Source organism: Theropithecus gelada, chromosome 8 (genome assembly GCF_003255815.1).
Source record: "Theropithecus gelada isolate Dixy chromosome 8, Tgel_1.0, whole genome shotgun sequence".
Classification (NCBI taxonomy): Eukaryota; Metazoa; Chordata; class Mammalia; order Primates; family Cercopithecidae; genus Theropithecus; species Theropithecus gelada.
The window spans coordinates 20,625,283-20,653,038 of NC_037676.1; the positions used below are offsets into that span (position 1 = coordinate 20,625,283).

Below are 27,756 nucleotides of genomic sequence, written 5' to 3' on the forward strand. Positions count from 1 at the left end.
GCAGCATGCTGGAGGATGGAGGCTCTGGGGTCCGGGCAGCCGAGTCCAATGCCCGGAGGCAGGGGCACATGGCTCCCAATCTCTGATGAGAATGGTGACTTTGGGGCCCTCATCCTTCTTTTTCTTCAGGTCTCTGTCACCCTTTCCCTCCTCCCTGAGTATCCAGGTGCCCTGGCTCTACCTCTCCAGAAGTTAATATTTACATAGCTCCCCCGCCCAGCAGGTTGGTGTGTGGGGTGGGGCCAGGGGGCACTGGAGTGAGACAGACCAGAAGTGGACAGAGAAGCCTATCGAGAGGGCCTGGGGGAGGGAGGAGGCAGCAGGGCCGGAGTCCGCCCAGGACATCTGGCACCAGTGACCTTGTGGGGAAAGGAGCCAAGAATGGGGTGTCAGGGGGCCTGGGACCCCCCTGCCTGAGAGACACAGGAACCCTGGCCCCGTGTTGTGGACACAAGCGCCCATCCTCAAGGTCTTGAGAACTCCTGAACTTCCAAAGGTACGAGAGCCCTGGCAGCCACCGCCTGCCTGCTGGGTACGGAGCAGAGCTGAGGAAACCCACCCGCCTGGGGCCCGAGCCAACAGGCACCTGTTGTTCAGTGTTGCCAGCTTTCAAGGGGAGAACCTCCCCTTTCAGACAAGCCATGGGGGAGTTCAGTTCAGCCGGCCTTGAGGGGTCAGAGGCCTTCCCAGGGGGAGGAGGCTGGAGGCAGAGTCAGTCTTTCCATGGGACAAGGACAGTGATGAGATGGGGGCAGAGGATGGCATGGGTGAGAAGGGTCCCCTTGCCGCCCCTCTGAAGGCCCACCACCAATACACACACACACACACACACACACAGCCCAAATCCCTGGCAGCAAAATGACCTTGGCAGTTACCACTCCTCAGGTCGACAGAGGGAGCTCTCACTCTGCAATCCCCTTGGGTCCAGGCCTGGCTGGGCTGATCACTCTTCCTGCCCAAGGTGGCCCACCCGCCCCACCCATGGAGGGACATTCCGATAGAATGTGAGACTCGGGCGCGGTGGGGGACAGTGGGAATGGGGCCTTGAGAGATTGGAAGAGAGCTGTCCCGTGCCCTGACTTTTCTCAGTGGAATGAGAGAGGGTTTAGGACCAGATGAAGGTGCTCACGTAGAGACGGCAGAGGTGTGGGGCCCGCAGCCGAGTGCCCAGTGCAGATAGCGCCCAGGGGCCTCTGCACCCTGCTGGAGCAACCCCTCTGGCCCTTCAGCACAAGGACTGTCCCTGCCTTGCTGTCTGTCACCGTCCCGAGCTCCACACTGGGCTTCCTGGAGTGGGGACTCTCCCCAGTGCTGCACACTCTTCAAGACTGGCCTGCTCTCCGGCCCTGAATTAGGGTTCTCCTGAGGTCACCCCTATAGCCAATTCTAGAGCCTTATGAAGGGAAGTGGGGGGATGGGGCACTTGGTGGGGTTCACTGGGCACCCTAGCTCCTGAAGCTGTCCCCTAACTCCCAGTGCCAGCACTGAGGACACACCCTCAGGCCCCCTCCCTCCATCTCTGAGGAAGAGGCAGCGGGAGCCACAGCTTCCTCCTCCCCCCTCCCTGCCGCCGCAGCTGAGCCGGGCCTGAGCTGCCGGCAGGTTGTCTTGGCAACGGGAGGCGGAGAGGAGATGCGCCGAGGGATGGAGGTGTATGTCACCGAGGAGGCTGCTGCGCTCCTGCCCCACGCCCTGGGCCCTTGAAGGTACCGAGCACCCTCCCCTCCTTTTCCCCTCCGCCCTTTCCCCTTGACTCCCCCGACTCGGCCCTACATGTGCTGGTTTCGATAGGAGGCACCCCTCCTCCCAGGCCCAGCGGTCCTACACATTCCTCATCACCCACCTCGTTCCAGGCCCCTGGCCACAGTGTCCTTCCTGGCATCAGCTCACTTCAGCTCTACCTCTGGGGACCCTCGCACCAGAAGACAGCTCTCCTGGGGTGGGGCCTGGTGGGGGAGGGGCAGCGGCAGGGGAGGAACCCAGGTCGGGTGCGGCAGGGATCAGGAATCCTAAAGGGCTGAGGTGTCAAAGCCCCCGGTACCTGGTCAGCTGGAGGGACCGAGAGATCATCTAGGGCTGGAGTGGGGCTGGGGCTTCCCCTCTGCCTCTCAGCCCCTGATTACAGGGAAGTAAGGGTGGGGTTGAAGGTACAGAAAGCCGAGAGGCTGGGCTGAGGCCGGGCTGGTTGTGGAGCAATGGCCAGGGTGGCTCCTCCTCCAAGGCTGTGCCCCTTCCTGCCACATTAAAGGTATGCCCCCTCCCACATCACTCTCCTGGCCTTTTTCTCCGCAGTTCCACGGATCCTGTGCTTCATCCCCCACCCCCAGGTTTTCTCTATACCTTCACAGCCACCCCCACCCGCTGCAGCAGCTCAGCCTGTGTTCTGTCTCCCTTCTCAGCCACCTGCCTCCCTCCTTTCTCCCTTCTCTCTGGAGCCCATCCCTCAGGTTACTGTCCTCTCTGTCCCCACCAGCCAGATACATTCTGTCCCCTCCTGGCCTCTTCCCTCAAGCCCCTCCCTCTGTGCTTCTCCATTCAGACACCCCAGAGCCCCCTCCCCAGATTCTAGATTTCCCCAACAACAGCTGATACCATCAGCTGACCGGCTGTGGGCAGGGTTGCCAGGGCAACGGTGAGGGCTGCCTAGGTAGGCAAGTCTGCGGTGTGGAGGTGGAGAGGACGCTGGGGCCAGGGCGAGGGTCAAGGGCAAGGCTTGTTGCCTTTCCCTGTCCTGCCCAGGGGGCCTGAAAGGCCAATGACAGGCTCCTGGGATGGTTGAGGCTTTGCTAGAGACAGGGAAGGCACGTGCCTGTAAATTCTGTGCCGGGACCCGGGGGTTACCGGGCAGGAAGCTCGTTTTTCATGAAGCTGCCCTAGGGAGAGATGGGGTCCTTCTCTCTCTCTGCCGCATCCCATTGGAGTTCCCAGGGGATTCAGGTTACCAAGGGGCCAGCCCACATCTCAGTACTGAGAACCTGGTTGCATCCCTCCATTCTGCCCTCCCAGGAGAGAGCTCATCCTTGGGTAACCAATTCTGGCCTGTGCCTGCACCCCCACCTCGAGAGGCTGGGCCCCAGAAGCCTCAGTTGCTGCTGTCAGATGGTGGGGTGGTCATAAATAGGGTAGGAGGTGCAGGTGCCTGGAGAAACCAGGCGTTGTCCCCCTGGGTCATCAGTAGCCCCCTCCCCCTACCCACTGCCCACAGCAACTTGAACTCTGGCTGTTTAGGAGGAGGCTGAGGGACTCTGGGTGCATGTAGGTGTGTGTGAGTGTGAGTGCTGCAGACTGGGGTGTGGGAAAGGGAGAGGACAGTGCTGGCTGATTCTGCTTCGTCATGACGCTAGGTTAATGCTCCTCTTGTTTGAAATGGATTGAGCTGCAGCGTTGGTAGAAGAGCGCGCACATCCACACACACACACCCTCGCCAGCCACACGCTATCAGCTGGAGGTGGGGAGGGCGCGGGGAGGGCGTGGGGGAGCCGGCAGCCTGCCCGCCCGCCCCCAGACAAGGACTCCCCAGCACCGGGGGATCCAGGCGGTCGTGGCTTGCAGAGAAGCAGGGTGGGGGCAAGGGGGGTGGGGACCCAGAGGGGAGATCAGACCGCTCAACCGAGACCAGCTCCCCTCCTTCGCCAGCTCCCACCCCGCCCACCCACCCCAAGCTGGCTTTTTTCCTGTTATTTGTGCTCCGGGGAAGCGCGGCTGGGTTCCTGGAAGAGACGCCTATTACCTAGGCTCCTGGGGGAAGTGGCAGCCCTTGGATCTGGCCTACGCCTCTCGGGCCTCTGTGGCCTCAGAGCGTCTTGTCCACACTGTCTGGGAAGAGGTAGGTGGCAGGGTCTCCGCCTCTTCTCTCCTCTGTGGGCACTGTGGGCCACAGCGCTTGCTGGTGAGCCAGGCTTTGGGTGGCGGCAGGGTATCTGGGGGGAGTCCACGGTGGTCCCTGTCCAGTGGGAGGATGGGCCGGCCCCTGGGACTAGCTGGGCCTGATCTAATGGAAACTTCTTCTGATTTGGGGAAGAGGGCCTGGGGTGTTCTCATCCCAAGGATGAGAACTGCTCCCAGCCCAATCCCCTCTTCGTTAGCGTCTCTGCCCGGCCCACCGAGCTGAGCAGGCCAGCAGTGGAAGGGATGGACTGTGGGGGCACGGGGGCAGGGGAGCATTCCCTGTCTGCTGAATACTGGCCTGCTGGCCTCCCCGCAACCACGCCACATGCTCTGGGGGTTGGAGCAGTACATTTAGGGGCCTGGGGCTGTTTATTTGGAGCCTGCTTTTTAGGGGGAGTGGGAGGAGAGCCTGCTCCCAGCCAGTGACTGGCCAGGCTGGGGTGGGGCTGAGTGAAGAGTGAGGCTGTGGCAGGGCACAGCTGCAGGCCCAAGCCCAGTTCTCCCCCTGTGCCCGCCGCTGGGATGCTTGAAGGGGGCCAGGGCTGAGCAGACATGCAGCCCCCACAGGGTTCCGGGGCTCCCCTCCCTAGCTCTGTCCCTCAGGGCCCAGCAGGCCCAGCTCCCTATCTTGGGCAGACACACCCGGTGTGTCCCTTCCAGGGACCGGTTGCCTGGTTGTGAGAGTCAGGGGAGCAGGGACAGGTCCAAGACAAGGAAGGCAGTTGGGCTCTGGGAATGGGGAGCCCAGGGAAGGCCTCCAGAGCTGGGGAAGTGGAGGGCTCTGTGTGTGTTGCTGTACACGTGCACAATTCTGGGATGGATGCCAGGGACAGGACCAGTGGGTGGGTGCGAGCGGGTGTTGGCAGCACCATGTGTCACTGTGAGGGGGCCTCGATGGGAGAGTGGGGGCGTGAGCTGGCACACAGGGCTTTGGAGTCTCCCCACGTGCATGAGTCCTGCAACAGTTTCAGCGCAGGTGCTTCTGCCTGTGCCCACCTGTCCATCTTGTGTGGTGCTGCCGGCCTCTCCGTGGTCAGATGTCAGACTCCTGGGTGAAGTTGTCCACCCGTGGGTGGATGTGGGCAGAATCCCTCTTCTAGAGCTCCTGGGTGTTGTGGGGACTGGAACAGGGAGGCCCCAGGATCCAGAAAGCTGAATTGAGGCTGCATCTCCCCCAGCTCTGCCAGTCCCGCTTGTACAATAGGACCAGCTATAAATGGAGGGGGAGCAGTCGGCCTGAGGGGCTGCAGGATGCAGGAAGCAGAAAGCGGGGTCTCTTCAGAGGGAGAGTGGAGAGGGAACATAGAAACCAAGCCAGAGAGAGACCTAGGAGAAGATGGCTGCACAGATGCGTCTCTGGGTGGGCCAGAGAGGTAGGAGGGGGCATCTGGGCCTGGTTTTGTTGTTATCAAGAGAACAGGGGAGGGCAGGCCTTGAGCAGGGGGACTCTGGGCTCCCCACCCACCCAGGCCTGGTCCTTCATCCGAGTGTGAGAGGGTGCCCTGTAGTGCTGGGTTAGGGGAACCTTCATCGCGGCAGACACAAGGGTAAAAAACATTGGAGTAGGGGAGAGGGAGAAACTGGGAGAAGAGGAGGGAGTCCCCAGGCTCTGCCAACCTTAGGACAGACTCGGAGTTCAGGCTTGGCCTAAGTAAGGGACACCTCTGAAGAGCCACTGGCCCAGAGCAGGCCTCAGCCTCCTGGTGTCCTTTTCCAGTGGGGGAAGGGGGGAGCAAGGTGCCCTGCCCCACCCACATCACACGCATACACAGCACCCATGGGAGCGCCTGGCCCCTGCCCTGCCGTGCTGCACTGCTCCACCCTCCCTGCCCCTCCCCGCCCGGGATGCTGTTTTGGGAACTGGTGACCTAGCTGGATCCTGCCTTTATTTCTGGCATTGAATTGTTGCCACAGTAACTGCGGGGGTGGGGCCGGGTGGGGGAGAGGGTGAAAGGGAAAGAGGGAGGGAGGGAGAAAAGATGAAGAAAGCAAAGAAAAGGGACCAGAAGAGAAAGCAGAAAGACGGGAGGAAGAAAGGGAGAGAGGGCCAGGCAGTCACTGTGAACAGAACAGGAGAAGGCGAAGCGGGGCAAAGTTCCCTGCCCACCAGATGCCAGCCCGCTTGGATGACTTGCCTCATTTCATCATTCGTTTACTGTCTGCACCGGCTGGCCTCCAGCCTGGCTGGACTCTGCTGCCTGTGTGGCCCAGAGCCAGAGGCCCCCAGACTCCCAGCTGCTCTTCTACAGATGCCATCAGTGAGCAGGACTCTGGGTGGCTCCACTGTCTAAGGTTAGCACGTGGGACCCCCAAGTCCCACATTTTGATTGAAGTGGGATCTCTGGTACTCATTGAAAAGAGCACTTGGCTTTGGCCTCAGGCAGGCCCTGGTAGGAATTCTGGCTTGGCTTCTATTTGGGTGGCCTTCGGTAAGTTCACCTTTCAGCCTCATTTTTGTTCATCTCTAAATGAGGAGAACGTTGTTTTGTGTGAGATTTAGAAAGGATGTATGAAAGTCCCGAGTACAGGGGCTGGCACCAAGCAGGTAGTGGTTGGCTGGAGACAGGAGCACAGCTAGACCAGGGGCCCCCTACCCCGAAGCTGCCATTCTGCCTGCGGAGGTTTCATTTCTAAAAGCCCAGGGGAGCCACGGTCTGGATCAGTTTCTGCCTGGAAGAAGAGCCCGCTAGGATGGGTGGGCACAAACTCGGAAGGCCCAGTGGGCGGGTCTTATCACCCACATCCCGGGGAGCTGTGGAGAGGAGAGGGTGGTGGGTGAGGTGGGGCTGGGCTGGTGGCTCAGATAAGGCAGGGACACACAGCTGGGGGAGGGTGGGGCTGAGATGGAGGGCGAGCAGACAGCTGGCGTCCGACCAGGGCCAGGGGCAGCTGAGCTGTCCCTTCCGTCACCTGGACCTGCCTTCCTCTGCGGTGCTCGCTCTTCCTCCATCCCTCCCCTCTTCCTGCTGCAGCTCGCCCTTTCTATCTCTTTGTGCACGGAGGTCGCTGGGACCTTGGGGGCGCCTGCACAGGCAGGCGGGGTGCGTGGATGGGAGAGCGGTCTGGACGGGACGAGGTGGAGTGGACGGGACGAGGTGGAGTGAGCCGGCACTGACCTGGGAGAAATGAGCTTTGATGGAAGGGGCTGCTTGTGGGTGGAGTAGGCAGGGTGTGATTTGAGAGAAGCTGAGGAAACTCTCTCTCTCTCTCTCTCTCTCTCTCTCTCTCCCTCCCTCCCTCTCTCCCTCTGTCTCTCTCTCACACATGCATGCACACACACATATACACACACTCTTCTCCACCCCCAAACATTTTCCCTGCTGGCCTTCTGACAGCTTAAAATTTAACCAGCAAAAACTTTATGCCTTAAAGCTAGGCCCGTGTTTACATGCAAATGTCCCCCAAGGGGTAGGACCAAATTTCTGCCTCTGTGGAAATAATTTATCAACCAACATGCTCTCTAACAAATGGCAGGGGGTGGCGCCAGGGTGCAGGGCCCTGGCTGACCCCAGGAAGCAGACCCAGATGCTAAAGGACAAGACCCAGCAGTGGGGTTGTGGGCAAGAAGGGATTGGGGACAGAGCAGAGGTGAGAGGCCAGGGGCTCAGTGACTGACAGCAGCTTTGCCTGGGCGGTATCGTGGTGAATGGTTTTAGAAGTCAGACAGACCTGAGCTTAGATTCCACACAGTACTGTGTCCTTGACCAACTACTTGACCTGTTCAAGTCTCAACTTCTTCATGTGCAAACGAGATACTCGAGATACTCGCCAATCCAAGCCAACCCCACAGGATTGGAATGTAAGGGTTAAATTGAAACAAAGATGGGCTGGGCAGTGGCTCACACCTATAATCCCAACATTTCAGAGGCAGAGGTGGGAGGATCACTATTTTTTGTTTTTTGTTTTTTTTTTTGAGACGGTGTCTCGCTGTGTCTCCCAGGCTGGAGTGCAGTGGCACAATCTTGGCTCACTGCAAGCTCCGCCTCCCGGGTTCCCGCCATTCTCCTGCCTCAGCCTCCCAAGTAGCTGGGACTACAGGTGCGCGCTGCCACACCGGGCTAATTTTTTGTGTTTTTAGTAGAGATGGGTTTTCACCATGTTAGCCAGGATGGTCTGGATCTCCTGACCTCGTGGGGAGGATCACTTGAGCCCAGGAATTTGACACCAGGTTGGGCAACATAGGGAGACCCCCATCCCTACCAAAAAAAAAAAAAAAAAATTGTTTTCGGGTGTTGTGGAGTACTTCTGTAGTCCCAGCTACTCGGGAGACTGAGGCAGGAGAATGGATTGAGCCTGGGAGGTCGAGGCTGCAGTGAGCTATGATCATGCCACTGTGCTCCAGCTTTGGTAAAAGAGTGAAACTCTGTCTCAAAAAAAAAAAAAAAAAAAAAAAGAAAAGAAAGAAAAGAAAAGAAAAAGAAAGAAAAAAATGTGAACTGCCCAGCACAGTGCCAGTCGTAACATAGACATTCTATAAATAGCAGCTGTTAACGTGACTGTGACCATCAGGATTTCAAATCATGCTTCTGAGTGCCCGTGCCTCTGGGACGGTATTTGTGCACGTGTGAGTATGGGGATATATGACCACATATTCCTGAGACATGGCTCACCCTGGGCCACTCACCTCCCACCTCTCTGAGTAGCCAGCACTCTGACAGATAGCTGCTGTCACACTCTGTACCCCTCCCCTGGCTGGTGTTCCCAGAAGATTCCAGGGCCTCCCCCAGGCTCCAGAACACACTGAAGTTATCTAGTCTCCCTCCAGCCTCTCTCTGTGTGCAGCTGCACAGGCTCCTCAGAGTGACCCCTCCAAACCTCTGACTCACTTGTAAGATCTGCAGAGAACCTTAATTCTCTCTCTTTTTTTTTTTTTTTTTTTTTTGAGACAGAGTCTCACTCTGTTGCCCAGGCTGGAGTGCAGTGGTGTAATCATAGCCCACTACAGCCTCAAGCCTCTGGGTTCAAGTGATCCTCCTGCCTCAGCCTCCCAAGTAGCTGGGACCACAGATGTGCAACCACCATGCCCCGATAATTCTTCATTTTTTAAAAAAATAAAGACAGGGCTCACTATATTTCCCAGGCTGACCTCAAACTCCTGGCCTCAAGCGATCCTCCTGCCTTGGCCCCCAAAGTGTTGGGATTACAGGCATAAGCCTCTGCACCTGGCCACCATCTCTCACTTTTGCTGGGAAAATGGAAGCCCTGTATGGTTGTTACCCAACTTCTTTCCCTGTCCTCTCCTTTCCAGGGAGCACAGTGACATGATCATAGCTCACCGCAGCCTTGACCTCCCGGGCTCAACCCATCCTCCTGCCTCAGCCTCCAAGTAGCTGGGACTATAGGCGTACTTCACAACACCCAACTAATTAAAAAAAAATTCTTTTGTAGAGATAGGGTCTCTCTATGTTGCCCATGCTGGTGTCGAATTCCTGGGCTCAAGTGATTCTCCCACCTCTGCATCCCAAAGTGTCGGGGTTATAGGCATGAGCCACTGCCCAGCTTATCTTTGTTTCCAGGAAACCTTTCTTCCCAGAGCCAGTCTTGTACTTGGCCATGAACTTGATCCCTTCCCTCCTGCTGCCATCTTGCTCCGCCCACCTAGTGCCCACTGCCCCCTGCAGCCTCAGTCTTTCCTGTCTACTGTTCCCTCTCTGCTGTCTGCAAAAACACATTAAAGGCCTTAGGCCAATCTTGCCTCCTCCAAAATGACCCTGCCCTTCTATCACACTTCTTGGAAGGGCCACTCCCCATGGCTGTAACACCTCGCCAGCACCCTCGTCACCCCCCAATCCCTAACCAGGAGGCCACTATGGCCCTGACATTCAAGCTGGAGGAAAGCACTTCTCTCACCTTCTCCACGGTGACACATGGCTTCCATGATGTTCTACTCTCTCACCCCGCCTCTATCCCTCCCTCCCTCTCATTCTCTCTCTCAATATGCTTTGCACATTTACTGTGTATCAGACCCTTTGCTGAAAACACAAAGACCCACTAGAGACTCCTCGGCCCCTGGGAGCTGCCATCTAGTTTTCCTCTCTCTTTCTGACTGTGCCATCTCTGGCTATTTCTTTTCATTCCCCCAGGTTCCCAGGATGCTGTTTTTGACCTTCTTTCTCCTTTGGCAATCTCGTGTTCGGACTATGACCTCTAGGCAAATGGCTCCCACATCTCTGGTTCCAGCCTGTCCTCTTCTGTAGGTTCCTTTCCTCCTGGACATTCCTACCTGTTCCCCTGCTGCACCCACCACAACCTTCACCTGTCAAAGTGACTTCCTCCTTTCTCCTTCTCCCAGTTTCTCAGACTTGCAGCCTCCGCCATGGGTGCCCCAGATCCAGTCCTGCTTTGCACATTCTGCCTCTAGGGTTTCTCCAATTTGCCCTCTCTCCTTCCTGTCCAAGTCTAGATCTTCACAGTGCCCTGCTGAACTACTGCTGCAGCTTCCGGACTGGTCTCCCCGTGGACATGGATCGGCTCTGCCTGTCCAATCTGGCTGTCAGGCTGCCACCAGATTCATTTTCCCAAAACACTGCTTGAGTTGTGTCACTTCTTTGCTTAAACAAAGTTTTTGAGCCTTCTGTGCCCCTCTGTTGCCAACAGATTACGACCTAACCCTAGGTTGGGTTCAGGGCCTCCACAATCTGGCCTCAACCTCCTGTCCCAAATGCATCTCAACCTCATGAGTTCTCCAATCCAGCCATATTTGCTGTTCTCCACGCAGGCCCAGTACATCCCCATGTCCCCACCTTAGGCTGCTTTCTCTGTCAGGAGGCCCTTTTTCCATTTTTGCATGATCTCAAACTGGGCATCTTTCGAGGCCTACCTCAAATACCTCTTCCTCCAATAAACCCTTTCCCCTCTCTTGACATTCCAGCAGGAGGAATCTCTTCTGTGACTTTTCATAGTGCTTTATACTATGTTATCTGGTACATGTAGTTTTCTACTTTGCATGGGAGTTATCTAGATGCATGCCTTATTTCTGGAGAGGCAGCTTAGCTCCTCTGACTCATCTTTCTGTTCTCCATAAGACTTACTGCAGAGTCCTGCTTTGTGTTCATTGCAGAATAGGTGTTCAGAAAGTATTTGTTGAATGGATGAATAAAACAGTACATGACTAAGTGGATGGATGTATGGATTCAGAGATGGATGGATGGATGGATGAATGGATGCAGGGATGCAGGGATGGATGGATGGGTGGCGAGATGGATGGATGGGTGGATGGATGGATGGATGGATGGATGGATGGATGGATGGATGGATGGATGCAGGGATGCAGGGATGGATGGAGAGATGGATGGATGGATGGATGGATGGATGGATGGATGGATGGATGGATAGATGGATGAACAGATGCATGCATGCATGGATAAGCATTTGCCCCTAGGGCTAACTCAAGTGTATAGCTAGTTTGATACTAGCTATAAACAAAGTAAAAATAAGAGAGGAGAGAGAGCTAACAGCTCTTCAAGTATGTACCAGAATTTATTCTTCTTTTTGCTTAATTAAAAGCATTACAAAGCAAGTACTAAGAAGGCAAGAGGAGTATAAAGTTCCAGAACAGAGTCTTTCCATGCGCACCAACACCATGTGTGACTCTGATGGCCAGAGTCTTTTTTTTTTTCTTTTTTTGAGACGGAGTCTCACTCTGTCGCCCAGGCTGGAGTGCAGTGGCACGATCTCGGCTCACTGCAAGCTCTGCCTCCCGGGTTCACACCATTCTCCTGCCTCAGCCTCCCGAGTAGCTGGGACTACAGGCGCCCACCACCACGCCCGGCTAATTTCTTGTATTTTTAGTGAGATGGGATTTCACTGTGTTAGCCAGGACGGTCTCATTCTCCTGACCTCGTGATCCACCCGCCTTGGCCTCCCAAAGTGCTGGGATTACAGGCATGAGCCACTGCGCCCGGCCTACTATAGTCTTGTTTTGGAGATGCCATGGTTCTAGAATCCCAAACAGACTTGAGAAATCTGGCAGATTCTAGCTTTCCTCACTCTCACCTGATACTGAGGACTAGCTAGGCACTGTGAATCGTGCTGAAGACACAGTCATTTTCAACTCCACGACTCTGGACAAATTTTAACCTCTCTGAGCCCATTTCCTTATCTGTAAATGGGTCTACCTTATAGGGCTGTTGTGGCAATGAAACAAAATAATCCTTGTAAAGGGCTTCTCAAAGTACCTAGCGCATAGTGAGCACTGAATAAATGACAGCTCTTTGCTCTGCCACCTAAGCTGGAATACAGTGGCGTGATCACAGCTCACTGCAGCCTTCACATCCTGGGCTCAAGCAGTCCTCCCACCTCAGCCTCCAGAGTAGCTGAGCTAACTACAGGTGCACATCACGACATCTGGCTAATTTTTAAATTTTTGTTAGAGACGAGGTCTCCCTATGTTGCCCAGGCTGGCCTCGAACTCCTGGCCTCAAGCCGTCCTCTCTCCTTGGCCTCCCACATAGCTCTTATTGTTGTTTTCATCCTCCTGCAATTAGCAATCTGTCTAGTTAGGGAGAAAACATGTTCCCTGTAATCAAGTGCTTAGCTACACTGGTCTGTTTTTAAGTCCCACTGGGATTCAGGGAAGGGTTGATCCATGAGGACTAGACTAGTACAGGAGGCCTCCCAGAGGAGCGGCTTTGGGATGGCCCTGGAAGGCTGGAGGCACCTGGGAGGCAGAGAGGTGGACAAAGCAGTGGAAAGTGTCAAAAGCAGGAAGGTGGGGCTGGGCACAGTGGCTCACACGTGTAATCCCAGCATTTTGGGAGGCCAAGGCAGGTGGATCACTTGAGGTCAGGGGTTCAAGACCAGCCTGACCAACATAGTGAAACCCTATCGCTACCAAAAATACAAAAATTAGCCAGGCGTGGTGGCACACGCCTGTAATCCCAGCTACTCTGGAGGCTGAGACAGGAGAATCGCTTGAACCTGGGAGGCGGAGGTTGCAGTGAACCGAGATGGCACCACTGCACTCCAGCCTGGGCAACAAAGCAAGACCTTTTTTTTTTTTTTTTTTTTTTTTTAACGAGGCAGGGTCTTACTCTGCCACCCAGGCTGGAGTGCAGTGGTACGATCTCGGCTCACTGCAGCCTCGATCTCCTGGGCTCAAGTGATTCTCCCACCTCAGCCTCCCGAGTAGCTGGGACTACAGGCATCCAGCACCACGCCTGGCTAATTTTCTTCGTAAAGACAGGGTTTCGCTATGTTGTCCAGCCTGGTCTGGAACGCCTAGGTTCAAGCGATCCTCCTGCCTCAGCCCCGCAAAGTGCTGGGATTGCTGGCATGAGCCACTTATGCTCGATCTATGCAGTGTTTTAAAAATAATTTTGTCCATGAAACAAAGTTTGTGTGAAGTTCTGACGTGTGGAATTTCCACTTGTGCGTCATGGTAGACACTCACAAAGTTTCGGAGTGCGGATGTCAGGTTTTGGATGAGGGATGCTGAAGCCGGGCTGCTCATGGAACCCTCTCTGTTAACCCTTCCTGGGCGAGCACCGGGAGGTGGCGGCGGGGACAGTGTCCCGAGCGGGAGTGGGACCAGCGGCCGGGAGGGAAGGGCCTGAGCCGGGGCCACAGGCCAGGCCGGGGCGGGGAGGGCAGGTGCGGCGGAGCCAGGCCGTGGAGGCCTCCGCCCGGGCGGCAGGCTGACCCCTGCCGTCATTTCCTTTGGAACCAGAGAACAATGGCTCAAAAACAAGCGCAGCCCGTCCCTCGGTCGCCTCCCGTCCACGCGCGCGTTCTCCGGGGCTGAGCGGATGGGAAGCCTGAGCCGCACGGGGCCCGGCTGCCTGGAGAGCTGCCGACCGCGGAGGTCCCGCAGCCTAACGCCGCCCCGGCGCGGCCTCCCTCCCTTCTCCCTGCAGCCTGGAGAGTCACCGCCGAGGGATGAGGACGCGCCAGCCCGGGGGGACGCGCCGGCTGCTTTCGCGGCCCCAAGCGCGCAGCGCCCAGCAGCCGCGCGGAGCCTGACACGCTGTCCTCTCCCCTCGCGCACAGGGCTCTGCGAGTGACCTGGCCGGCGAGCTCCGTGCTGCATGGAACGGCTGCAGAAGGTGCGCGGCGCCGCCCCGGGCCGGGGGCGCCGAGGGCGGGTGGGGGCCGCTTGGGAGTCCAGGGCGCCACCTGGTGGCCACCAGCCGCGCAGCCCCCGGGTCCCCCAGGCCTAGGGCCGCCCCCGCCCCGCTCCCGCACACACGCACTTGCCCACCCGCCCGCCTTCTCGCTCTCCCCAGCAACCACTTACCTCCCCCGGGAGCGTGAGCCCCTCCCGAGATTCCAGTGTGCCTGGCTCTCCCTCCAGCATTGTGGTGAGTACCCCTCTCGGCCACCAGCACCTCCTGGCTGGGAGGGGGGAGGGGGGAAGACCCCTGGCTGCTAGGGGAGCTTCCCGCGGAGCCTCCCCAGTGGTGGTCCCGCCGGTGCTGGCGGGCAGAGAGAACCCAGAAACCCAGAGAAGCTCCCGTATACCCCTTCCACTGGTCTGGCCTCGTTACACCCCAAGTGCTAGTCAAAGGACTATCATGTTTTAAGGTGACTAATTTCTTAAAATAATAGAATTGTTAACGTCTGCAACGGCAGTCTGTTTTCTTGGTAATTAACGTAAGTCTAGCAAGCAGGGCCAGTGTCCTAGGCCAGGCTTTCAGCACAGCTGTTTCACGTGCACCTTTCCCTTCAGGCCAAGATGGACAATCAGGTGCTGGGCTACAAGGACCTGGCTGCCATCCCCAAGGACAAGGCCATCCTGGACATCGAGCGGCCCGACCTCATGATCTATGAGCCCCACTTCACTTATTCCCTCCTGGAACATGTGGAGCTGCCCCGCAGCCGGGAGGTGAGGGGGCTCCTCTTGGGCAGGACTTGGGGGGAGGCCCCCCCAGCCACACTGGGTGGGGACTGATCCCTCCCGTGCTTCTTTTCCTGGAGGTCTGCCTCGGCAAAACAAGAGAGGGAACTGTGCGCAGGAATCAGCCAGTCAGTCCATCCAGCGTTCAAGAGAGCAGGCAGAACGGGCTCTGGGCTGGCATGTCGCTCAGATGTAGAGGGGTGGACACATTTGGATGGCAGCAGCACACAGGAGGCACAAAGAGCAAGATTTGTGGAAACAGTTTGGAAGCACTGAGTGTGGGGGCTGAAAGTCTAGTGGAGGGACTTATGTGATGTTGTGGCCTCAGTTTACCCTCCTGTAAAATAGAGGTGACCTCTCTGCCCATCCATACACAAGGTAGTCAGGGTGCAGGAGAGAGTGCAAGGCAGGTACTCATCAACTGCCTTCAAGACAAGGTAGGCCGGGCGCGGTGGCTCAAGCCTGTAATGCCAGCACTTTGGGAGGCCGAGACAGGCGGATCACGAGGTCAGGAGATCAAGACCATCCTGGCTAACATGGTGAAACCCCGTCTCTACTAAAAAATACAAAAAACTAGCTGGGCGAGGTGGCGGGCGCCTGTAGTCCCAGCTACTCGGAGGCTGAGGCAGGAGAATAGCGTAAACCCGGGAGGCGGAGCTTGCAGTGAGCTGAGATCCGGCCACTGCACTCCAGCCTGGGGGACAGAGCAAGACTCCGTCTCAAAAAAAAAAAAAGGGTAGTGTCGTGGCTGACCAGTGACAGGGGGCTAGACCATGGGGTGACTTCAGTGCCTGCATGATGAACTCCGACCTCATCCTTGGATGCTTCTTGGTCTTGTCCCTTCTATTTGTTTTGAGGCTCTGAGGACAGGACCAACTATTCCCCAATTGGTTCTCAGGCTAGGCACGGTGGCTCACATGTATAATCCCAGCACTTTTGGAGGTCAAGATGGGAGGGTCACTTGAGGCCAGGAGTTTGAGACCAGCCGGGACAACATAGGGAGACCCCCATCTCTACAAAAATTAGCAAGGCGTGGTGGTGTGCACCTGTAGTTTCAGCTGCTCAGGAGGCTGAGGTGGGAGGATCCCTTGAGCCTGGGAAGGGGAGGCTGCAGTGAGCTGTGATAGAGCTACTCATTCTAGGCTGGGCAACAGAGTGAGACCACAAGAAAGAAAGATGAGAGAGGGAAAGAGGAGAAAGAATAAGAGAGAAGAGAGAAGAAAGTGGAGAGAGAGAGGAAGGAAAGAGGGAAGGGAGGGAGGAAGGCAGGAAAAGAAAGCAAAAGGAAAAAGGAAGTAGGAAAAAAATAAAGATGAGAGAGGGAGAGAGGAGAAGAGGGGAGGAGAGAGGAAGGAAGGAAGGAAGGAAGAAAAGAGTTGGCCCTCGGAGCCCCAGGCGCACTGCTGCAAGGCTTGCATGCTTCTCTGTGCCTCCTGTGGGAAGACTGAGGACTTGGTGCAGGGAACTGTGGGAAGGATCCAAGAAAGCAGAGGTGGCCCAGGAGCTGGCCAGGAAAGTGTGCAGCATTGGGTGGGGGATGAGGTGGCCTCTCTGGCGTTCTAGGGAAGAGGCTGAATCTGCCCCTGTAGCTCTGACCAGCCCCCTCTCCATTCACAGCGCTCGCTGTCACCCAAATCCACATCCCCCCCACCATCCCCGGAGGTGAGTCTGCCCCACACCTGCAACTTGCCCTGCCCTGCCCTGAAGGGAATCCTAACTCCCTCCCCTCACACATCAGACTGAGCTCTGCAGAGCCCAGGGAGTGCCTGAATCAGCGGCGCCCTGGCTGTCACTGGCCAGCTCTGTGTCCATCATTCTGTCGGACGCAGGACCTCGTTCAACCCTTTCTCCCTGGGCCAGGCACCATCAGTAGGTCCTTGGAACTGTGCCACAACATTGCCCTGGGTTTGGAGGGCTGCAGCCTGCCAGGATGGGAGGATAGAAAGGGTGGTGTGAGCTGACGGGGGGTGCATGTGTGGGTTGGAGGGGGTTGGGGGGCCTGGAGCCACACGCTTCTGCTCTGCAGGTGTGGGCGGACAGCCGGTCGCCTGGAATCATCTCTCAGGCTTCAGCCCCCAGAACCACTGGAACTCCCCGGACTAGCCTGCCCCATTTCCACCACCCTGGTAGGTCTTCTCGGCATGACCGCATTGGTTCCTAGGACTTTCTCCATCAGGAACCCCAGTGCCCTTACGTTCAGTCCCCCACTCTCTGGGGTATATGCTCGCCTCAGACCTAAGTAGACCCCAGGAGGCCAGGACCCCTCCCGAAGATGGGAGACCTGTCACTTTTTCTCTCTCCCCCAGCCAGAAAAGTGTAAAAAGTCCCAAACCCCTGAGGGACAGTGCCAGGAATGCCAGCCCTGTCTTGGCTCTTGACAGGGGCCGTGAGTTCCCCATCTTGTCCATCGTCTCCATTCTCCTGGCCCCAGCCTCCCTGCCATCAGCATGTCCTCCTCCTCATCTCTTCTTCCTCCCACAGAGACCTCCCGCCCAGATTCCAACATCTACAAGAAGCCACCCATCTATAAGCAGAGAGGTGAGGGTGCCCCTGGTTCACCAGAGCCCGCTTCCGGCTGCTTGCTGGGAGGCCGTGCCCTGGGGCTGGGGGCTGACTGGAGGGGGACCGGAGGATAGCACGTCACGGCAGCACGTGTGCCCTGTGCTCAGTGTGTACACTGCTTTTACCTGCAGGACCTCACAGGTGTGAAGAGGGAGGGGTGAGGGTAGCCAAGTTGGCCTCGGGCAGGGCACACCTGGCTGACCCTGGTCTTTGTCTGCAGAGTCCGTGGGAGGCAGCCCTCAGACCAAGCACCTCATCGAGGATCTCATCATCGAGTCATCCAAGTTCCCTGCAGCCCAGCCCCCGGACCCCAACCAGCCAGCCAAAATCGAAACTGACTACTGGCCGTGCCCCCCGTCTCTGGCTGTCGTGGGTAGGAGAGATGGGGAGAGGGGAATGGGAGGTCTGGGACTCCCTCCCCTTGGCTCCTGCCGAACCCACTCCCACCCCTGCCCTATGGTGTCCTCTGGGCTTCTTCCCACCTTCATGAGCCCCCAGGCTCGTCGCTCACCCACTCTTGTGTTCCCATAGCGCCTGATGTGAGTGACCCTCTTTATTGGTTATTCATTTACTTCCCATTCATTTATTTAGTGACTCAACAGACATGTATCAAACTTTTTCTGCATCCCAGGCTCTGTGATGGGAGCTCTGGGAAAGAGACAGATAAATCATAGATGGTTTGGTCCCCAGTGAATTTTATTTTAATTTTTATTTGTATACATTTATGGGGTACAAGTGTAATTGGTTACCTGCATGGATTGCACAGTGGTGAAGTCAGGGTTTTTATGGTATTATTATCTGAATAGTGCACGTTGTATCCATTAAGCAATTTCCCATCACCACCCCCCACACCCTTCCGAGTCACCATGGGCCATCATCCCACTCTCTACATCCAGGCATACACGCTATTTAGCTCCCACTCATGAGTGAGAACATGCAGTCTTTGTCCTTCTGTGTCTTTGTTTGACTTAAGACAATGGCCTCCAGTTCCATTCATGTTGCTGCACCCACTGAATGTCAGTCATGAGTGTGTAGATGTGTGTGTTGCCTACCCAGACTCATGGCAAGGTGAGAAAATGTTACTCTTATTTTACTTTATTTTTATTTTATTTTGTTTTTGAGATGGAGTCTCACTCTGTCACCCAGGCTGGAGAAGTGGCACGATCTTGGCTCACGGCAACCGCCACCTCCTGAGTCAAGCATTTTTCCTGCCTCAGCCTCCCAAGTAGCTGGGATTACAGGCATGCACCACCACACCTGGCTAATTTTTTGTATTTTTAGTAGGGACAGGTTTTCATCATGTTGGCCAGGCTGGTCTCGAACTCCTGACCTCAAGTGATCCACCCGCCTCAGTCTCCCAAACTGCTGTGATTATAGGCATAAGCCTCCATGCCTGACTCTATTTTTTAATTTTGAGACAGGGAGTCTTGCTCTGTTGCCCAGGGTAGAGTGCAGTGGCACCATCTCAGCTCACTGCAACTTCCACCTCCTGAGTTCAAGCGATTTTCCTGTTTCAGCCTCCCAAGTAGCTAGGATTACAGGTGCCCACCACCACACCTGGCTATTTTTTATATTTTTAATAGAGACGGGATTTCACCATGTTGGCCAGTCTGGTCTCCAACTCCTGACCTCAAATGATCCACCCACCTCGGCCTCCCAAAGTGCTGGAATTACAAGCGTGAGCCACTGTACCAGGCGTTACTTTATTTTTATTTTTAAATATTTATTTATTTATTAAGACGGGGTCTCACTCTGTTGCCCAGGATGGAGTGCAGTAACGCCATCACAGTTCACTGCAGCCTCGAATTACTGGTCTCAAGCAATCCACCTACTTCAGTGTCCCCAGTAGCTGGGACTACAGCATGCCCTACCACACCAGGCTAATTTTTAAAAATAAATTTCTATAGAGACTATATTACCCAGGCTGTTCTCAAACTCCTGGGCTCAAGCGATCCTCCCACCTCAGCCTCCCAGTGTGTTGGGATTACAGGTGTCAGTCACCTTACCCACCCTACTTTATTTTAAAAAAATAATTTGTAGTGGTCTTATCAAGGTCCAGCCCAGGGCAGTGCACAGAGGCTGTGCCACATAAGTGCACACTGACCCCACGGCGAGTGACTCCCTGCCTGCCTTTGCTTGTGTCTCCTAGAGACAGAATGGAGGAAGCGGAAGGCGTCTCGGAGGAGAGCAGAGGAAGAGGAGGAGGAGGAAGATGACGACTCTGGAGAGGAAATGAAGGCTCTCAGGGAGCGTCAGAGAGAGGAACTCAGTAAGGTAGCATCTCGCCACCCCTCACCCTCTACACATGTGCAGGAGTCTCGTTCTGTTGCCCAGGCTGGCATTCAGTGGCATTATCTCAGGTCACTACAACCTCTGCTCCCGGGTTCAAGTGATTCTCCTGCCTCAACCTCCTGAGTAGCTGGGATTATGGGTGCGCCACCACCTCACCCAGCTAATTTTTTTTTTTTTTTTTAAGTAGAGACAGGGTTTTGTCATGTTGGCCAGGCTGGTCTTGAACTCCTGACCTCAAGTGATCTGCCCACCTCAGCCTCCCAAAGTGCTTGGGTTACAGGCATGAGCCACTGTGCCCAGCCCACCCTGTGTCTTTTTGTGGACAGAAGTTCTGGCTCCGTAGCCAGTCGAAGGGGCTCCTACCCAAAAAGCACGCTTTTTGGAACATGTTGGGGAACGTCTTCTTGCCAAGACCCCAGGTTTTTGCTTTTGAAGGGACACCTCGACTTTATGCTGCTTTCTGGGGGACACTACTTGATATTAGGATCAAAAGCACAGAAAAGGATAGTCCCACCAGAGCTGGGCGCTAGCAGCCTGAGTGATCCATGGGAAGAGCAAAAAGGAGAGTATGGGCTACGGGCCTCCAGGGGAGGAGGGAGAACCATGGAAAAGCCATTGACAGTGACATGGGCCTGGGCTCTGGGCAGGGTGACCTGGGACAGGGACAGGGAGGCCGCCGTGGTAGAGTTCTACCGAGCAGCTCGGACTCCTGGCTCTCGAGGGTAGCCAAACCCAATGTGGCCATGTGTCAGTCACGAACGAGAGGCTCCGTGAGCTCCAGGGCACGAACTAGCCACTTGGGAAATGTCCCCAGTCCTGCCGGCGGCATGCCCGACTCTGGACCTTTTGGAGATAAGAAACGAGTATTGGCCCAGCACGGTGGCTCACACCTGTAATCCCAACACTTTGGGAGGCCAAGGCAAGAGGATCGCTTGAGCCCAGGATTTTGAGACCAGGCTGGGCAACATGGTGAAACCCCATCTCTACAAAAAAATTAGCTAGCTGGGTGTGGTGGTGCATGCCTGTGGTCCCAGCTCCTCAAGAGGCTGAGGAGGTTGGATTGCTTGAGCCCAGGAGGTCAAGGCTGCAGTGAGCCATGTTTGTGCCACTGAACTCCAGCCTGGGGGACAGAGTGAGACCCTCTCTCAAAAAAAAAAAAAAAAAAAAGAAAGAAAGAAAAAGAAAAGAAAGAAACAAGTGTCTACGTCTTGGCTCCATCTTCCTTTCTCCCTCCTCAGGTTACTTCCAACTTGGGAAAGATGATCTTGAAAGAAGAGATGGAAAAGTCATTGCCAATCCGAAGGAAAACCCGCTCCCTGCCTGACCGGACACCCTTCCATACCTGTGAGTGCTGTGGAGGGGACTCAGAGTCACCTGGCCAGAGATGGAGGCCTGACTCTGTGCGTCTGTTGACTTATGACACATACAGGATGCAATCCCTGACCCAAAGTATGGCTGCTCTCCTGGGAGCAAGACTCCCAGTCGTGGAACAATGTCAGATGATAAATGAGAGTATCGGCTAAAGCAGAATTCAGCAAGTCTGGTTTAATTGACAACCATTTATTGAGCGTTTACCATGTGCTAGGCACTGGGCATATAAGCAGGGAAAAAGTCTAGTCTTGTCCTCTGGTAGCTTGTGGTCAGCAGGGAAACTGTCATGGAACCTGGGGTTTCGGTGCAGTGTGGCCGGTACTGTGATCAAGGTGTGCAGGGTGCTTTAGGAGCACAGCAACAGGGCCTGGGAGGCTAAACTGAGGGGTTTTGTTGTTGCTGTTTGTTGCTTGTTTGTTTTATTGAGACAGGGCCTTGCTCTGTTGCCCAGGCTGGAATACAGTAGTGCAGTCTCAGGTCACTGCAACCTCCACTTCTCGGGCTCAAGCAGTCCTCCCACTTCAGCCTTCTGAGTAGCTGGGATTACAGGTGCGCGCCACCATGCCTGGCCAATTTTTAAAATCTTCTGTAGCAACAAAGTCTCACAATGTTGCCCAGACTGGGCTTGAACTTCTGGACTCAAGCAATCATCCTGCCTTGGCCTCCCAAACTGTTGGGATTACAGGTGTGAGTCACCATATCCAGCTTAAACTGAGTCTTGAAGGCTGAGACTCCAAGCAAGCCAGACAAAGTGAGTGGAAGACGGCATCGTAGACATTGGGAATGGTGTGGGAGTGAAATTTGAAACATGAAACCTCTGGCTGGCTGAGCCTCCAGAAGTCTGGAATTACAGAGCACAGAGCACACTGTGGGGCAGTGGGCAGTGCGGCCAAGAGACGGGGAGCGGGGCAGGCTTTGAATGCCGTGGTCCACTATCCAGCACGCTACCCTGGACTTCCTCAGAGCTTGGCGACTGGAGAGGAGAGGGAGAGACCTGAAAACCCAGGAACGGAAGCTGCGAAGACGCTTAAAGCCTAAGAGGGGGCCCGGCATGGTGGCTCACGCCTGTAATCCCAGCACTTTGGGAGGCTGAGGCAGGCGGATAACAAGGTCAGGAGTTCGAGACCAGCCTGACTAACATGGTGAAACCCCATCTCTACTAAAAATACAAAAATTAGCCAGGCATGGTGGCGCATGCCTATAATCCCAGCTACTTAGGCGGCTGAGGCAGGAGAATCACTTGAATCCGAGAGGTGGAGGTTGCAGTGAGCTGAGATCAAGCCACTGCACTCCAGCCGAGGTGACAGAGCGAGACTCCATCTCAAAAAAAAAAAAAAAAAAAAAAAGGCCTAACAGGAAACCACATAGTGTCACTTCTGCATTGTAGCTACCAAAGCCAGTCACTGGCCGCCTAGACTCAAGGGGAGGGGAGCTAGACTGTCCTTCTCCTTCTCCTTCTCCTTCTCCTTCTCCTTCTCCTTCTCCTCCTACTCCTCCTCCTTCTTCTTCTACTTCCTTTTTTTTTCCTTCTTTTTTTTTGGCAGGGTCTCGCTTTGTTGCCCAGGCTGGAGTGCAGTGGCACCATCTTGGCTGACTGCAATCTCTATCTTCTGGGCTTGAGTGATCCTCCTGCCTTGGCCTTCTGAGTAGCTGGGACTACAGGTGCATGCCACCATGCCCAGCTAATTTTTTTTTTTTTTTTTTTTTTTGAGACAGAGTCTCACTGTCGCCCAGGCTGGAGTGCAATGGTGTGATCTTGGCTCACTGCAACCACTGTCTCCCTGGTTCAAGCAATTCTCCTGCCCTAGCCTCTCGAGTACCTGGGACTACAGGCACACACCACCATGCCCAGATAATTTTTGTATTTTTAGTAGAGATGGGTTTTCGCCATGTTGGCCAGGCTGCTTTCAAACTCCTGACCTCAGGAGTGTTGGGATTACAGGCGTGAGCATGTCTGGCCTAATTTTGGTATTTTTAGTAGAGATGAGTTTTCATCATGTTGCCCAGGCTGGTCTTGAACTCCCGGGCTCAAGCAATCCTCCTACCTCGGCCTCCCAAAGTGCTGGGATTACAGGCGTGAGCCACTGCGCCCAGCCAAGACTCTAATTCTTGATGACAGGCACCGCAAGGTCTGATTGCAGAAAGCATGAAAGATGGGAGGCAACGGTACAGGCCATCTTTGGAAACAATCTACCGCACTCTCCAATAGTCTGGATAAGGGCTAAAAACAGATGTGGGTCCAGAGACGAGCGAATGGATTTGAGAATATATAAACAATTGAATCTGCTGGATTGAATCCAGTGGCTGATTGGACGTGGGAGGTGCGAGAGAGAGGAGTTGAGGTTTTTGTCTTGGGTGCTAGGTGATGACCAACTTGGAACTGAGATAATAAGAGAGGCGGAGTTTCAGGGCAAGATGAGAGACTGGTTTTGGACATGTGAGGTTTGAAGTGCCCCGTGTAGAGCACTGTGGGTAGGAGGCGCATCTGGCAGAGTCAGGAGCTTGAGGGTCTTCAGCTTGCTTATATGTGGCAGGAAAATAGTGAGGAGAAAGTGAGATTGTACAGAGAGAGAAGGGAAGGGTGCCTAAGGCTTCCGTTAGAGGTCCAGTCGAGGCTCACGCCTGTAATCCCAGCACTTTGGAAGGCTGAGGTGAGAGGATTGCTTCAAGTCAGGAATTTGAGATCAGCCTCAGCAACATAGTGAGACCCTGTCTCTACAAAAACTAGAAAAATTAGTTGGGAGTGGTGGCGTGTGCCTGTAGTCTCAGCTAGTTGGGTGGCTGAGATGGGAGCTATGATCGTGTCACTGCAATCCAGCCTGGGTGACAGAGTGAGACCCTGTCTCTAATTTTTTATATATATATATATATATATGGGCTGGTTTGAGGGCTGGTTGAGATCGAGCCCCAGAATGTGAGGGAGGCTGGCCTTGAAAGGCCTCCCCTGGTGGTTGGGAACTTGGATCCAAGGGCAGGCCAGATGAGAAGCTGAGGTTGTCTGCTGAGCATTAGTGGGTGAGACTTCGTGAGAATGGCGAGGGTTTGGAACTGCCATGGAGGGGAGGAGAAATGTGTGAGGCTTGGCCTTTGTAGTGAAGCTCATCTACATTGTGTGGGCTGTATGTCCACAGCTGGGGGCAGGATGGGAGCTGCTGGGTTGACCCTGGCTTAGCGTTTTGTAAGGATAGGTACTGAGGGGCCAGGCTGCACCGTGGAGGAGCCGATGAAAGTGGTTACTGTGCCCAGCCACAGGGCCGAAGCGGAGAAGGTAATGACAGAAGGCGGGCGGTGGAGGAGGTAGGAGGGGAATGAGGAAACTAGAGGTCTCCATGAGGTTGGTGGGCTGGGTGGTGGGGATGGAGCTGAGCCAAAGCCACAAAATGAATGGTCCAAGCTAACAGTTTCTAGGCATCGTGGTTCGGCTGATGACAAGATCCTGGGCGTGACCCTTTGAAAGGGTTGTCTCACGTGGAGCAGAGGTGAAAACCACTGGAACTGGGGAATTCAAGGACCTCAAGGTTAATACGTGGTTAGGACATCTGAGTGTTCCCCAGAGCTCTCGGGATGCTGTCTCTGTGTGTGGGAAGAGCTACAGAAGTTTATTAGAGAATGTGGAATAAAGAGTTAAGGCCTGAAGAATGATGTGGACAGAGGATGTGTGAAGGTTGGATTCAGTGTCAGTGTTCTGCCAGAATCTTCTATTCAGCCCAGGTTAGCTCTTTAACTTCCATTTCGGCCTCATGAAGTTGAATAGCCAGATGCCTACCTCGGGATCATCTTTGGCGTCCCTGAACTTGCGGGTGATTAATGATCACATGACTCTGTAGGTTACTGTCATATTAAAACAACCTGAATTCAAGAATCATGAACAGGCATGTCATTCTGATTTAATGGTGACACTGGAATAGTTGCTGTGGAACACACGTAAGCATTTTATAATAGAAGTAATTTGGAGGGGAGAATCTTCGTGCAGGGTTTGAAGGTTGAAATTCTATCAGTCGGTTGAATAAATGTATACTTATTATTGTAAGAGTGAAATGCTTCTGTAGTGAATGGTGATTGTGAAAGCTATTTTCTAAATAAAAATAAGTGTTAGGGGAAAAAAAATGAGGTTTTGTTCTCAATAATTGAACCCTTCCAAGCCACAGATTTCGTAAGAATATTTTAAGAAAAGGCTGGGTGCTGTGGCTCACGCCCGTAATCCCAGCACTTTGGGAGGCCGAGACAGGTGGATCACCTGAGGTCAGGAGTTCAAGAGCAACGTGGACAACATGGTGAAACCCTGTCTCTAACAAAAATACACAAATTAGGGGGGCATGGTGGCATGTGCCTGTAATCCCAGCTATTTGGGAGGCTGAGGCAGGAGAATCACTTGAGCCTGGGAGGCAGAGGTTGCGGTGAGCCGAGACTGTACCACTGCACTCCAGCCTGGGCAACAGAGCGAGACTCCATATAAAAAATATATATATATATGTGTGTGTGTGTGTGTGTGTGTACATGTATATTTATATATATACGTATATATACATTTATATGTACATATATTTATATATGTGTATATATATTTATATATGTATATATATTTTAAGATAGTTCCTCATAGTTTTGAATCTATGGAGGTTAACTATTTATACAGAAATGCTTGTGGAAACAGTTGGTATAGATGCCAGCCATTTCTAGCAATTGGAGGTGAAGGCATTTTGAGATCACATCGAGCTGAGGATCTTAGGTACAAAGTTATTTCTAGGAAAACATTACTGGAAACAAATTTTCTTGAATTACAATTTGCAATACTTGAAAACTGAGAGATCCTATTAAATGTGCAAGTTGAGACTGAGGTCCAGTAATGCTGACATGAAGTTGTTGACTGCTGGTACAAACCCCAGTGACAGTACTGAGAACATGACTCTTTCTGTAGTATAATGTCAGACTTTTTTTTTTTTTTTTTTTTGAGATGGAGTCTCACTCTGTTGCCCAGGCTGGAGTGCAGTGGCCGGATCTCAGCTCACTGCAAGCTCTGCCTCCCGGGTTTACGCCATTCTCCTGCCTCAGCCTCCCGAGTAGCTGGGACTACAGGCGCCTGCCACCTCACCTGGCTAGTTTTTTGTATTTTTTAGTAGAGATGGGGTTTCACCGTGTTAGTCAGGATGGTCTCCATCTCCTGACCTCGTGATCTGCCCGTCTCGGCCTCCCAAAGTGCTGGGATTACAGGCTTGAGCCACCGCGCCGGGCCAGACTTTTTTTTTTTTTTTTTTTTGTCTGTTTCTGTTTTTGTTTTTTTGAGATGGAGTCTCGCCCTGTCGCCCCAGGCTGGAGTGCAGTGGCATGATCTTGACTCACTGCAAGCTCCGCCTCCCAGGTTCACACCATTCTCCTGCTCAGAGTAGTTGGGACTACAGGCGCCCGCCACCATGCCTGGCTAATTTGTTTTTGTATTTTTAGTACAGACAGGATTTCACCGTGTTAGCCAGGATGGTCTCGATCTCCTGACCTCATGATCCACCCACATTGGCCTCCCAAAGTGCTGGGATTACAGGTGTGAGCCACAGAGCCCGGCATAATGTCAGACTTTTAAAATTTACTTAGTTGGCTCACGCCTGTAATCTCAGCACTTTGGGAAGCCAAGATGGGAGGATTGCTTGAGCCCAGGAGTTCAAGACCAGCCTGGGTACCATAGTGAGGCCTGGTTTCTACAAAAAAAAAAATTAGCTGGGTTTGATGGTGTATGCCCCTAGTCCCAGCTACTGAGGAGGCTGAGATGGGAGAATCACTTGAGCCTGGGAGGTTGAGGCTACAGTTAAGCTATAATCACACCACTGTACTTCAGCCTGGGTGACAGACTGAGACCCTATCTCACAAATAAATAAACAAACAAATATGAGTACTAGCTGAGCAGGTGGCCCGTGCCTGTAGCCCCAGTACTAGGGAGGCAAAGGCAGGAGGATCACTTGAGTCCAGGAGTTCAGGTTCAGCCTGGGCAACATAGTGAGACCCTATCTCTATCAAAAATTTTTGGCCAGGTGCAGTGTATTTTTTCATAGAGACAGGGTTTCTCCATGTTGGTTAGGGTAGTCTTGAACTCCCAGCCTCAGGTGATCTGCCCACCTTGGCCTCCCAAACTGCTGGGATTACAGGCATGAGCCACCATGCCTGGCCAAAAAATATATATATATATTTTTTAGATTTGATTACTAGCATTGTTAATAATATTATAATAATGTAATTATTGTGATTCGATTTTAGATTTCTTTGTGTATCCCAGAGGTTCATTTTCTGATGTGAGCCTTGGCTCCGGCTGACTCAATTTTCACATCAGGCATTGGGCCCAATTGTATATTTGGGCCATTTCTAGTTGGAGAGAAGAGGGATGGTGGTAGAGACAACTGAGAATCGCCGGCACTGTATTGCTTGCTGAGGGTGACCAGTCGGAGCTGGGAGCTAGCAGAAGCCTGGCAGGTTCCCTCCAGCGTGACCCCTTCCTGCCCTGCCCCAGGTGTGGAAGGCCAGTGAGGGAGCTCTCTCAGAAAGGGCTGTGAGGGCCAAAGGAACTGAACCAGGACCTTTTGCTCTCTTCTAGCCTTGCACCAGGGAACGTCTAAATCTTCCTCTCTCCCCGCCTACGGCAGGACCACCCTGAGCCGGGTAAGGCCTCGGGACCGGAGATATAGACTATGTGGGAGGGGCGTGCCTATGGGGGTGCTGAGGGACTGAGCCACTTGGGTACCCTCAGGGAGCGGGGAGGCCCCCAAAGTGAAGGGGACCAAAGGCGAATATCCCCAACTGCCTCTGATTCCTTTGTGTCCTTTCTA

At 54.2% G+C, this 27,756-nt stretch overlaps 1 protein-coding gene across 20 annotated transcripts in view; it reads left to right on the forward strand.

The window, feature by feature from the left end:
• Positions 1-27,756, forward strand: part of DMTN (dematin actin binding protein) — a 34,119-nt gene that overhangs the window by 4,257 nt on the left and 2,106 nt on the right. For 2 of the 20 annotated variants that reach the window (XM_025394133.1, XM_025394139.1), the window contains exons 1-11: positions 1,517-1,706; positions 13,876-13,931; positions 14,112-14,186; positions 14,555-14,710; positions 16,340-16,384; positions 16,749-16,848; positions 17,204-17,260; positions 17,505-17,657; positions 19,434-19,558; positions 20,815-20,920; positions 27,525-27,589. In XM_025394133.1, coding sequence (XP_025249918.1) covers positions 13,914-13,931; positions 14,112-14,186; positions 14,555-14,710; positions 16,340-16,384; positions 16,749-16,848; positions 17,204-17,260; positions 17,505-17,657; positions 19,434-19,558; positions 20,815-20,920; positions 27,525-27,589 — 900 coding nt within the window. In that variant the 5' untranslated portion in view covers positions 1,517-1,706; positions 13,876-13,913. Of the gene's footprint in view, positions 1-264; positions 497-1,476; positions 1,707-3,510; positions 3,827-5,829; positions 6,181-13,742; positions 13,932-14,111; positions 14,187-14,554; positions 14,711-16,339; positions 16,385-16,748; positions 16,849-17,203; positions 17,261-17,504; positions 17,658-19,433; positions 19,559-20,814; positions 20,921-27,524; positions 27,590-27,756 lie in introns of those variants that run through there. The other 18 variants (XM_025394134.1, XM_025394141.1, XM_025394136.1 and 15 more) reach the window with 15 other exon arrangements.